Source organism: Emydura macquarii, unplaced genomic scaffold (genome assembly GCF_026122565.2).
Source record: "Emydura macquarii macquarii isolate MOO-44397 ecotype Brisbane River unplaced genomic scaffold, CSIRO-AGI_Emac_v2 contig_573, whole genome shotgun sequence".
In the NCBI taxonomy this organism is placed as follows: Eukaryota; Metazoa; Chordata; order Testudines; family Chelidae; genus Emydura; species Emydura macquarii.
In genome coordinates, this window is record NW_027130710.1 from 1,103,949 (window position 1) to 1,116,423 (window position 12,475).

General features: G+C 63.0%; 1 protein-coding gene across 11 annotated transcripts in view; it reads left to right on the forward strand.

The window, feature by feature from the left end:
• Positions 1 to 12,475, forward strand: part of PAX8 (paired box 8) — a 28,172-nt gene that overhangs the window by 14,772 nt on the left and 925 nt on the right. For 2 of the 11 annotated variants that reach the window (XM_067540311.1, XM_067540312.1), the window contains exons 3-11: positions 2,848 to 3,055; positions 3,709 to 3,909; positions 4,445 to 4,533; positions 6,006 to 6,140; positions 6,529 to 6,704; positions 6,964 to 7,084; positions 7,805 to 7,981; positions 10,655 to 10,756; positions 12,084 to 12,173. In XM_067540311.1, the coding sequence (XP_067396412.1) occupies positions 2,848 to 3,055; positions 3,709 to 3,909; positions 4,445 to 4,533; positions 6,006 to 6,140; positions 6,529 to 6,704; positions 6,964 to 7,084; positions 7,805 to 7,981; positions 10,655 to 10,756; positions 12,084 to 12,173 (1,299 nt within the window). The remainder of the gene's footprint in view (positions 1 to 2,847; positions 3,056 to 3,708; positions 3,910 to 4,444; positions 4,534 to 6,005; positions 6,141 to 6,528; positions 6,705 to 6,963; positions 7,085 to 7,804; positions 7,982 to 10,654; positions 10,757 to 12,083; positions 12,174 to 12,475) is intronic. The other 9 variants (XM_067540314.1, XM_067540315.1, XM_067540317.1 and 6 more) reach the window with 9 other exon arrangements.

A 12,475-nucleotide genomic window follows, 5' to 3' on the forward strand; every position in this document is an offset into this window, starting at 1 on the left:
CCTCTCTGTCTGCCTGTCTGTCTATCCATCCCCATACACACGCCTTGTCTATCCATCCATCCCCATATCCAGCCAGCCGTCGCACTTCTCTCTCCATCTAATCGGAGGGTTTCATCCTTCTGCCCATCACGGTGGTATCTGGGCACCTTCCACATCAGATCAATAGAAAAGTCCCTAGTGGATTTCAGGGGGTCTTTGGTGTTTCTCCCTTTCCAGGGGCAGGACTCTGCTTGGGGCAGGTGGGTGAGTTTGTGGCTGTTGTTGTGAGGGGCTTAGAGGGAGGGGAGGGTGAAACCTCCCAGGGGGGCTAGGGAAGGGTCGCGATGCTCCTGCTGGACAGAACCAGGCCCTGCAGGCCAAACAATCTGGGAGAAAAGGGGCGGAGCCAGGACAGGAAGGGACAGTATAAAAGGCCGGCCTAGGTACTCAGTCAGGGGGAAGTTGTTGCTGGAGGTAGATGTGTCCCACCAGAGGCTGTGGGCTAGCCCTGATCTAGGCCCTGTGGTTGTGTGGAGTAACTGCCCTGCTGCCCAGGGCCTCCAGCTGTATCCCCGCTGACTCAGTGGCAAAATGCTTTACCAGTGCTAGGGCCCTGGGCTGGGATGCAGTGGAGTTGGGTGGGCCTGTGTCCCCCTCCTCCCTTCCCTAGCCACCCCGGGAGTGCTTGGCTTCCTCTGAGCACCCAGAGGCTACTGACTTTACCAGCCCCACCTGCCAATATGGCCGGGGGCTTTAGACTATTTTGCCTGCCCCGCTTGATTGAGCGCCGGAGGCTATTGACTCCTTCACCAGCCCTGCCCGGCTTGAGGGCCGGGGGCTATTGACTCCTTCACCTGCCCCACCCTGCTGCGGGCCGGGGGGCAATAGACTGCTTGCCTGCCCCCGCCTGTTGGGTCGTGGACTCCTTACCAGCCCTGCCCTATGTGGGGGCCAGAGGGCTACAGACCAGTAAGCCATAAGCTTATCCGTCTAGGGCAAGGTGCCGTGGCCTTCCTCGGAGCCTGGGCCCGAGGAAGGGGCGCGACGTCCCTGGCTGGACCGTGCCATCAGCCTACAGGCTGTCTAAGGGCTCCTAAACCTGCATTCATTAAGCCGTCCAATCCCGCTGTGTGCTGGGGTGACAAGGCAGCTGCTTGGGTTTCCTGAACACAATGCACACAAGCCGCAGATGAAAGGTGATAGCTACACAGAAAGAACGGTAATACGTCCTATGAAATCACCCGACTTTCTGGACCTGTCTGTGGACAAGATCTTCCAAAGTGAGTTTTTAAAAGACTGCGCCATGAGATGTACACGCAGGACAGCTGGATGCAGGTTGCATGGGCAGCCTGCAAGATGGGGTTTCCTCACGTTTGAGGGCTTGACTTTGCAACGTGAGCACTCTTTTAACTTTTTATAGATAGGATTTCCTGTGGTTTTCAAAAATGTAGCAAAACCCCTGCATTTCATCCTGTGGAAGTCTATTGTCACCCTTCCTGGGCCAGCAGCGGGGCTGGAACTGCTACGTCCCCAGATCTCTGCCATCTGAGCTAACTGAGTAACTGGCAGCAGTAGTAGGCTGTTATCTTCTTATGCGGGCGAGCCACTAGAGGGGACAATGCACGGGACAGTTCCAGTGCCCGGCAGCCCTAGCCTCTGGGAGGATCAGTTGCAGGGGAAGTCCTGCTCACTCCTGGCAGCCACGCTCGGTTGCTCTGTGGGGATGGCGCAAGCACTGTCTGGTCACACGCAGGAGCTGTGAGGGGCTGGAGCGCGCTCAGCGCAGCAGGAATCTTTGGAGAATTTAGTTGCCAAACTCTGACAAGTCTCCGCTGAGTATGTGCGAACTGAGATTTTAGGCCAAATGTAGTGAATTTTCATGGGGCTGGCAAAAGGCACCTCACTGACCCCGGGGAGACCCTCCCTCCCGCCAAATTGCAAGTCCTACCTCCAAAGCATGGAGGCGCTGGAGCTGCTTGACCAAAGGGTTGTAAGACGTTTTAAACATGGGCAAAGCGTTGTATTTCCCCGCCCGCCCCCACAGTCTTTTTCTTGGAAACAGCAGAACCGTTTTAGCTGAAACTTTCCACATCGTTTCAGATGGAGGCAGACACCTGGCCTGGAAATTTTCAGCCCCAAATGTTTAAACTGGTATGCAACTGAAAACAGGGGCTCGTGATGGGAAGTATCAGGCCACCTTAATAATGGTGTCACGATCAGTTCCCCCTAAAATAGCTCCAGTGGGAATTCGTAAACCCTTATCCCTGAGATCTGCACGATGGGGCCCAGATCTCGGACCAGGCTCCTAGGCGCTACCATAATATCCCTGGTGAGGCTGGCATGGGGAAATGCCTGTGCCATCCCTGGGGCCAGAGGCTGTTAGCACGGCTGTCAACGCCAAGAGATCACAAATCCTGAGTCAGGCTAAACAACTGATGAGATTGAAAATAAATAAATGGGGGGTATTTGTATTTGCTTTCTGGGGTCACGCTGGGGGTCACATTTTCTCCCCAACCACGGGCGACAGAAACTTACTTTTAAAAAAAAAAAGCCAGCTGAGATTCTCCTGTAATCCCATGACTCCGGGAGCTGGGACTTAAAAGCCAATATCGCCAGACATGCAATGAAATCATGGGCATTGTTGGCTCTGCTTTTGGCTCCGGGACTCTCATTTGGTAGCAGCCCAAGGTTTGCTAAAAATCTCATTGATCCCGGGAGTGTAAGGCCAGGAGAAAGCGCGATGCGACTGCTGCTTGCATGGCTGCAGCTAGAGAACCTGCCCCTGGAGGTCTTTCACACAGCCCGGGCCAAGCCAGTGTAACCAGCCTCTATTTCCAGTGGCAGTAGGCGACCCACTAAGTAATCCAGGTCTCTCCTGGCCTGCCCGGGGCTGGCTTTGTCTCTTGGCAGGGCACGGCGGGTTGAATCAGCTGGGCGGGGCCTTCGTGAATGGCCGCCCCCTGCCGGAAGTGGTCAGGCAGCGCATCGTGGACCTGGCCCACCAGGGCGTGCGGCCCTGCGACATCTCCCGCCAGCTGCGTGTCAGCCACGGCTGCGTCAGCAAGATCCTGGGCAGGTAAGCGCAGAAGTGGGAGCGGTGGAGGCGGGCTGGGGCACCCGCAGTCTCCCTGGCCAGCCACAGCCCGTTTCCCCATCTGACTCCAGCGGAGCGCCCCCAGCCTGTCCCCCGTGGGAGGGATCCAGGCCTGGCGCCGTTGCAGGCTGTCACCCAGTCTGGGAACGGCCCCGCTGCAAGAGAGTAACAAGGGCCTGTCTGGGCAGAGCCTAATGTGACATGTGGTACTCAAGAGCCGTGGGTTCAATTCCCGGCTCTGCCCCAGATGCCGTGTGACCTTGGGCCTGCCCCTGTATTGCTGTGTGCCTCAGTTTCCCCTCCGTCAATGGAGATGATGATCTTGGGGCCTGCCCTTGGCTCTGCGGCGTGGGCGTTAGTTACCCACGCAGCGTACGCTAGGCTGGGGACGGTCCCGCGGGCCAGGGCCTTGAAGGGTCATTTGGATGCTCCCTGACTACTTAGAAATTCCCCATCTGACTCCCCGTGAGACTTTCCCCGCTCTGTGCCTCAGTTTCCCCATCCAGAACCTGGGGCAGCCCATAGGAGCCCCTGCCTCATTCAGCATAGACGCCCTACGCCCTCGTGCCCCCGGCTGGGCCCGCCCTCTGCTTCCCTCGGTTTACCCGGTAACCCTATCGCTTTCTCTATTGGAGTAGGTACTACGAGACCGGCAGCATACGACCCGGCGTGATCGGGGGCTCCAAACCCAAGGTGGCCACCCCCAAGGTGGTGGAGAAGATCGGGGACTACAAGCGGCAGAACCCCACCATGTTCGCCTGGGAGATCCGCGACCGCCTGCTGGCCGAGGGCGTCTGTGACAACGACACCGTGCCCAGCGTCAGCTCCATCAACAGGTCCGGGGGTGGTGAGGGGGACTCTGAGAGCAGGGATGTCCCATACAGGGACCCCCATCCATCTCCCCTCCCATCTCCTCAGGTCCCCCTCCGATCTATCGGGGATTCTCCCACCCTCAATTAGCTGGGACTCCCATCCCATGGGAAGGGCAGGGGGGCGCCTGACATCGATTGAGGGGAGTTATTACGCCTCGGAACCACTTAAATCCCACAGGGGCTGGGCCCCACTTGGGTGAGTCCCTTTCCGTGCTCTGTGCCTCGGTTTCCCCATCCGGCCCACGGGGCTAAAGTACTTTGAGATGCCCCACAGGCAAGGGGGGCCTGACGTGGGACCTAGGATGTAGCGTTGGCTCTGTGCCCAGGGGTGACTCGCCCTCTAATCGGTGCTAGAAACCACGCCCCGAAGTCAAGGGGATCTGCCTTCACCTAATTCCTGGGCAGGACTGGGCCCAGCGAGTCTCACAATTTGCACACTGGACACGCCTGTGCCCACGGCTGCCATTTAATCTCCCTCATGCCCCTTTCTCCCCGTCAGAATCATCCGGACCAAAGTCCAGCAACCATTCAACCTCCCGATGGACAACTGCGTGACCTCCAAAGCTCTGAGTCCCGGGCACAGCCTGAGTAAGTTCCGGCACTGGGTCTGGTATGGCGGCTGGGCCTTCCAGCGATTCCCCGGGCCGCAAGATCTGCCTCTAAGGCAAAGGCAAAATTCAGCACTGTCCCGCCCTGAAGCGGAGTGGGGACTGAACTCACTGATCTCAAAAGACACCCCACTACACTAGCCCCCGTTAGCTTCTAGGCAGTAGCAGGGCTGGGCAAACAATGGATTTAAAAAAAAATCCCAGGCCATTTAAAAAGTTAAAAAAAAAAAAAAAAAAAAAAAATGTGGGGTGGGGCTGAAATGTCGGGGGGGGGGGGGATCAAAAAGCCGGGGGGCATGGGGGAGCGGCTTGGGGTTGAGTGAAAGGCCGTGTTTCAGTGGTGAGCAGTTTTGCGCATTTCTGAATTTGCAAACAGCGCGTCCAAGGCCGTTTTGAAACAAAAAGTCATTTCAAACCAAAAAACGCCCCCCCCTGAAATTTCTTTTGCCCCCCAAATCTTCTTGGTTTCTTTCCCCAAACAACCATTTCAATGGCGAAATGTTTCTGGAGCCCTTGGTCTGCATTTGTTTCTTGCCCCCGGAAACATTTTGACCAAAAAATTCCTCCCAGCTCTACTCATGAACCTCTGCGTGGCCCAGTCCCTAGATGGGCTCAGCTGGCCCTGCCGTGGGCTACAGAAACAGGGCAACTAGCCCTCCTGCAGACGCCTTTTTTCCCCGTCTAACCTGTATTTCGATAGAGACTCGGGGTTTTCATGAAAAGCCTCTGTTTCCTGCAGAAAAAAATCTTGATTTTTTTTTCGATCCCCCCCCGTCCCTCAAATGCACCAAAACTGAAATATTTCTATTCAGAAATGCCGCCCCGGTGCCTCATGGGAGTTGTTGTTTGGTTGCCCCCTATCACTGTTCTCCTCTATGGGCTGGGCTTCCCAGCTGACTACAACTCCCATGATGCCCCACGGGCCCAGCCGCGCTGCTTGCACGGTGCATCATGGGAGATGTAGTCTCACCAGGAATCCTGGCCTATAGGAGAGACTGGGGGCACGAAGCACCAGAACTACAACTCCCAGAAGGTATGGGGGCAGCATTGCCACATAGAAAATGTTCAGGTTTTGCCTGACATTTTTCAGCCTTTGAATTGCCGCTGGGGGAAAAAAATCGAAATTCTTTGCGGAAAACGCCCTCCACTTTTTTTGACCATCCTGTGCCGTTGCCCTCAGACAGGGAAACTGAGGCACAGAGAAGGGATGCTGGCATCCGGGTGAGAACTCCCAGCTCTCCCGCCGCAAGTCTGCACCCCTGGCGGCGGCTGTCTCAGAGCCACCGGTGCACAAGGGATGATGCTGCTGGGACGCCCAGCCTTGCCCACCTTCGGGGCTGGTGGCACAACCCAGCGCCGCGTGGCTCCGGGCCCCGGCTCCGGGCCTGCCCCGGCTCTCGCTCCAGCGCTCGCTGACCTGGGGTGGGGGGGGACGTGTGTGTGTGTTTTCAGTCCCCAGCTCGGCCGTCACCCCCCCTGAGTCGCCCCAGTCAGACTCGCTGGGCTCCGCGTACTCCATCAACGGGCTCCTGGGCATCGCCCAGCCCAGCAGCGACAGCAAGAGGAAGATGGACGACAGTGAGCGGGGTCGGGATGGTGCCAGGGAGCGGGATGGGGGGCGGGGGGCGGGGGGCTCTCTGGGGCCGGGCTGGCAGCAGATTGGTACAGAGGGGTCAGATACCACGGGGATGGGCACAAACACTCCAGGCCGGTGACAGAGACCCGGTCTCCTCTGCCCAGCCCAGGGCCACAACGTGGTCATCGCAGACTCTGCCAGGTTGCCGTGTGATGCCCGGGCATCCCTAGAGCTGCTGGCCAGGCCTGGAGGACCCAGAGGCTGGCAGTGGGAGTCTGGATGGGTGGCAGGGCTGGGGGGCTGGTCAGGCGCTGGCCATGCCCGTGGCTGGGGGACAAGGGGGGCATCAGGCCCTTGGCGTGGCCAGCGGTGGGGTCTCACGGCTGCTTCGCCCGGCAGGCGACCCGGAGAGCTGCCGGCTCAGCATGGACTCCCAGAGCAGCGCCAGCACCTCCCGGAAGCACCTGCGCCCCGAAGCCTTCGGCCAGCCCCCCCTGGAGCCGCTGGAGTGCCCCTTCGAGCGACAGCACTACCCCGAGACCTACGCTGCCTCCGGCCACGCCAAGGGCGAGCAGGTCTGTGTCGCTTCTGAGCAATGGCGGGAGGATGGGGGGGTGAGTGATGTCGAGGGGGTGATGGTATCGGGGGGGGGGTCCCAGCGGGGGGTGGAGCAGTACGGGGGAGGGGATGAGCAGTATTGGGGTGCCTCAGGGGCTGAGCAGTATGGGGGAGGGGATGAGTAGTATTGGGGTGCCCCGGGGGGGGTCTCAGGGAGTCTTGGGGGGGCTGAACTCACCAGGGGTTGCTGACCTGTCCGTTGCCCCCTCGCCCCAGGGTCTCTACCCGCTGGCCCTGCTGGGCAGCTCGCTGGACGAGGGCAAGGCCGCGCTGACCCCCTCCACCACCCCGCTCGGCCGCGGCCTGGCCGCCCCCCAGCCGTACGCGGCCGTGACGGGTAAGTGCTGGCCCTCGGGTGGGCGGGGGGAGCTGCTGCACTCGCCTGGAGCGGGCGTGGGGAGATGCCAGGGGGTCGGGGGCCACAGGGCCAGCACCCGCCGGGACCCTGCTGTATGGGGGGGGGGGCCTGCGGAGGGTGCTCCCAGCTCGGTCCCTCCCCCGCAGAGCCGGCCCTCACCCCCGCCCTGCGCCCCCCAGGGAAACAACCTCTGGGGAAGACAAATATGGAGCTGCAGTTTCTATTGGGACCTTGACCTGCGCCCCACAGCGACCCCCACGGCACCGCCCTGCGCCCCACGGCACAGCTCTGCCCCACTGCGCGCACACGGCACTGCCCTGCCCCGTTCCCCCCACCACACAGCAGTGGCAGCCCTACAACACATGGCCGCCCCCCTCCCCCCAGCACAACCCTCCCAGGACCAGTCCATGGCCCTGCCCCCCTGTTATTACATAGCCCTGCTCCCCACTCCCCCCCCCCACTGCACAGAGCCAGCCCCACTTGAGCCAGCCCGGCCCTTGGCGCTGCCGGCTGCCCCTGCCCCACCAGTGGGGTGCTGAGCGTGGGGGAGAGAAGGGGGCCTGCAGGGCAGGGGTTCGCACCCCCGCCGTGATCCCTCTAGGAGCCCCCAGCTGGGCGTCGGCGTGATCATTTCCTCTCCTTTTCATTTCATTTCGTCTTTTTTTTTTTTTTTTTCACCCCCCCCTCCCGCCCCCCCAGACTCCCACCCCCCCTTCCTTGTAAAGCAGGAGACCCCCGAGGCCTCCAGGGCCAGCTCCACCCCTTCCTCTTTACCTAGCGCCGCCTTTTCGGACCTGCAGCCCGGGCCGCCCTTCAACGCCTTCCCCCACTCCTCCGCCATCTACGGCCCCTTCACCAGCCAGGGCCTCGCCCCAGGTACGGGTCGGCGTGCACGGGGCCCAGGCCAGCGGCCGGGGGCCATCCCTGGGGTTCTCGAACGGCCCGTGTTCTAGACTCGCTCTAGAGCCCCGCCTGTGAGGCGGGTTCTGGATCGGGGGCTCCAGTCCCCAGTTGATAGGACAGATTGGGGTTCCAGACCACCCCCGGCAGTTGTCAGGGGGTGTGGGTTCTAGACTGCATCCAGAATGGGGCCGGGTTCCAGACTCGCTTGGGGGGGGGGACAGGTGAGAGTTTGAGTCCACAGGCCCCCCCTTTGAGAAGACAGCTCCCGGGTGGGTTCTCGAGTGAGGCCAGGTTCTAGGCTCCCTCCAGAACCCAGCTGGCCCAGTGCGTTCGGGGGTCCAGCTGGTGCTGGGGGCTGGATAAATGGGCTCCATGGGTGACCGGCTTCTGGGTTCCCTGCAGGAACCGGGCAGTGGTTCTGGAGCGGAACCCCCCATGGTGCCCTTGGGGTTCTGCCTTAGCCCCTCCCATGTGCATCTTTAGGGCCCATTAACCCCTTCGCTGCCGGATCCGAACCGCCCCCTCCCCTTCCGCCTTGGCCTGAGATCAAAGGCCTTGGCACCTCTCCTGCCTTCTCAATGGTCCTTTTGTTCCGCTTCCCGCCAGGCTGGAGTCCAAACGCTGCTCACGTGCAGCTCCCCAGCCAGGCCTGGAGCCCTGCCCGCCCCCTCCACGCCCCCCACCCACAGCTTGTCTCCTTCCCCCAGGCCTGGGAGAGCCCTGCTCCTCAACTGTGTGTCCCTGGCCCTGCACTGCTCGTGGGGAACGGCGATTCTCCAGCAGCAGACTGGCCCAGCGGAGGGGCAGCTGCCTGGCCCCGGGGCCTGACACGCGAAGGGACTAGAACTCCAGGCTCTGAGGCCGCCCAAGATTTGGGGCGGTTTGGGCCATTCTCTGGGGGCAGAGGCTGCAGCACCAGATCAGAACCAGACCCATCCTCCTGGGGTTTTGTCTCGCATGGGCCCCCCCTCACAGATGGGCAATTCTGGAATCTCTGGCCCCCAGGGGACGTTTCTCTCTGACCCCGTCAGGCCGTGGCCGGCTCACGTCCTGGGACAGGCCCCCATTCATCCATCCGGGTCTCCTCTGCCTCAGAACCTGCCTGGCCCCAGTGGCAGAGAGTTCCACAGGCTAACTGCTCTGGATTGGGACTGCCCTCTCCCATCCCCGCGGGGCTCGGTTCTGGGGTTCTGATCCGGTCCTCGAGGGGGCAGGGGTGGAACAGGCTTGCCGGGCTCCCTGGAAAGCAGGGGACCCGCCGAGCCGGCTCTGGCCCAGAGGCCTCCCCGCTCTTGGCCAGGGGAGAGGAAATGGCTGGGTCTCGGCTCGCTGGAGGGTGACGGGTGGGAGGTCAGGTTGCAGGTCCCTTGGCAACCTGCCAGCTGTGCCGATCCCAGGGGGAGGGGCGTTACGGGCCGTGGGTCCCCCTCGGGAGGGCGGGGGGAGGATTCCAGGCCTCAACCAGCGACAGAGCTCCCGACTGAAGACTGGATCCCCTGGCGCCCCCCCCCCCCGCCCCTGGGTGGCAGCTACGTCGCCATCTCAGAGCCGGCGCCCGCCTGCCCGGCCCGGGGGGGCAGCAGGGGTCACTGACGGGGTGGCCAGGGCAAGTTGGGGACACACCCCGAAGCCTGGGTAGGACGGGCAGCTGGGCGGGCGGGCATGGAGCTCGGTGGCAGCCCCAGCCGGGCAGGGCTGGCCGGGGTCATCTCAGCCTGGCGCTTTAGGGCACTGAGCTTAGCCGCAGGACGCCTGGGTTCAAAGCCCAGCTCTGCCACTGACTGCCTGGGGTTAGTCCCTGCCACGCTCCGTGCCTCGGTTTCCCCCCCCCTGCTGTAAAGGGGGGACAGTCATCCTCTGTGCGCGTGTTTGGACCGTTGGCTCTGTCAGCGGGGCCGTGGGGCGCCCGGGGCAAGCGTTTGCCTTGCCGGCACCCAGCGAGAAGCAGGTTAGACAGACAAGTGGGGATCTCCAGGTACGGGGGGCAAGTGGGCGGGGGGCGAGGTCCAGTTAACCCCTTAGCGTCTGTCTGGACTGTGGAACGCGGCGCGCATTCAGCGAAGCGCTCCTGTCTCGTTAGCGCAGCCACAGCCCCCTGGACCCGTCAGGGACTAACGGAGGGAGCCAGGGGCGTGAGGAGCCCGTGTGTGTGTGTGGGGGGGGGGGGGTCTGCCAGGAGAGCGCAAAGGGGCTGGAGAACAGCAACGGCGCCCTGGCCCTACAACGCCGGCCAGGTGTGGGCCGGCCCAGACAGGCACCGGCTGCAGGAAAGGGAGAGCAGAGACAGAGGAAAAGCTCCCCCAGGTCAGCAGGCGGGTGGATCCCTAGGTAGGTACTAGATCCCCCCCAGGGAGATCCTGCAGGTCGGTAAGTGGGTAGAGTTCGGCAATGTCCATTCCTCAGCTGGGTGGAGGATCCCCAGGGAGATCCCAGCGGGAGATCCTCAGCCTGGCCGGAGGATCACGCCTGCACATCCCGAGGTGGATGCCCAGCTGGGTCGCTGATGTCTGCACGGCTCCCTGGCAGGCTGATGCCAGGCTCAGCCCCCCCCCCCCACCCACGCCGGCTGGGCTGGGGGTTCGTGGGGGCTGCCTCCTGCCCCCTCGGAGGTCCCCGCTTTTCACCTGCTGTTCCTTTCCCTTGCAGGGCGTGAGATGGTCGGCTCCACCCTGCCCGGCTACCCCCCGCACATCCCCACCAGCGGGCAGGGCAGCTACGCCTCCTCCGCCATCGCCGGCATGGTGGCAGGTAGGGCCGGGGAGGGCGAAGGGGCTGCCGGGGCAAGGGGCAGTGGGGACAGGGGGGCAGCGGGCGCTGCCAGCCAGTGACTGTCCCAGGAAGGGCCCGTGCCCACCTGCAGGAGAAGGGGAAGCCCCGGGATAGTTGGCAGGGGGCCCCTCGGTGCCAGGCAGCTCCCATGGGAAGGATGGGCCTACGGGTCAGGAGTGAGGAGCACTGGCCGAGCGGTGGTGGGGGGAGCCTGGGCTCGGGGATACAGCGTGTGAGGGGGTTAGAGCAGGCGGGGTGATTAGAAGCCAGGACTCCTGGGTTCTGTCCTCAGCTCTGGGAGGGCAGTGGGGTCTAGTGGTTAGAGCGGGGGGGCTGGGGCCAGGACTCCTAGGTCCTGTCCCCAGCTCTGAGAAGCCAGGGGGGGGTCAAGGGGTTAGAGCAGGGGGCTGGGGCCAGGACTCCTGGGTTCTTTCCCCAGATCAGTTTTGCAGCTGTCTTTGTCTGCAATGCAAAACCCAGGATTCTCCCCTTCCATCCGCTCTAGCTGTGAGTTTCGGCTCCGGGGAGCTGGGAGGAGCTGTGGTGTGGGGCCGGGGGATGCCTGCGTGTGCATAGCAGGTGGGGGGGGGGGGGTGGACCCACCCCTCCCCGTACCACCCTGATGCTAAGAAATGAGGTGAGGGGGACGGGGCGCTGGGAACCAAGGGGGAAGCGCCCCGGTGATGCAGCCAGCTGCCTGCGAAGGGTTAATCTCCGTGGGCCGTGGCCCAGGTAGCTGCGGCTCCCCTGGGCCGGGAACATGCTGAACTGGCTTGTTGCCGTGTTACCCTGGAGATGTGTTTAATGCAGCGTTGAGAATCCAGAGCCACCCGGGCCGCCCCAGCCCCTCTCCTGGAGCGTGAAATGAGATTGGCGCGCACAGGCCGGGGGGAGGAGGAGGGGGGGAGGATTTGGTTTGACGGCGTGTGCGCCCCTTCAGGTCGGTTCCTTCCCCCCCCACCCACGGCCCACCAGGCCCCCGGCCCGCTGAGCCCTCCAGAGAACCAAGCGCCTCGCTCGGGGCTTCCCCCAGCCGGTGCCAGGGAAAGGCTGGGCATGGACCGACTGATCAGAGCGATTGGCAGGGGCCGCTGTGCGCATCCATCCCCGTCTGTCTGTCTGTCTAGCCCCACACACCTCCAGCCCACCCGCTGTCTTGGCTGCGGGGTCACCGGGGGCCGTGGAGTGGGGAGCGGCCCGGAGCTCCCGGCGTCACGTGGGGTGAGGGCATGGAGGGCCCATCCCCTGCTCTCTGGCTGAGCCCCCCCCGGGGGCCGCAGGCGCTGACTCCTCGTTCTGTCCCCAGCAGGCAGCGATTACTCGGCGAACGCCTACAGCCATTCCCCCTATTCCACCTACGGCGAGGCCTGGCGTTTCCCCAACTCCAGCCTGCTGAGTGAGTGCCGGGCGCGGGACGGGGGGCGCTCCGTGGCGGGGGCGGGGGGAAGGTGTGCCCAGACCCTGCCCGAGAGTGGGGCCCCGTCGGGCCGGGTGCCGCCCAGACCCACCACCTGCTCCAGAGAGCGCACAGCCTACAAAGATGAGAGGGGAAACTGAGGCACCAAGGGGGACAGCGCCTTGCCCAGGGTCCCCCAGCAGGCCAGTGGTAGAGTCAGGACCAGGTCCCGGGGCACCGGCCACGTCCTTCTCCTTGTGGCCGTGAGGCCTGGCGGGTGGGAGATGGGCCCAGTGTGTGTG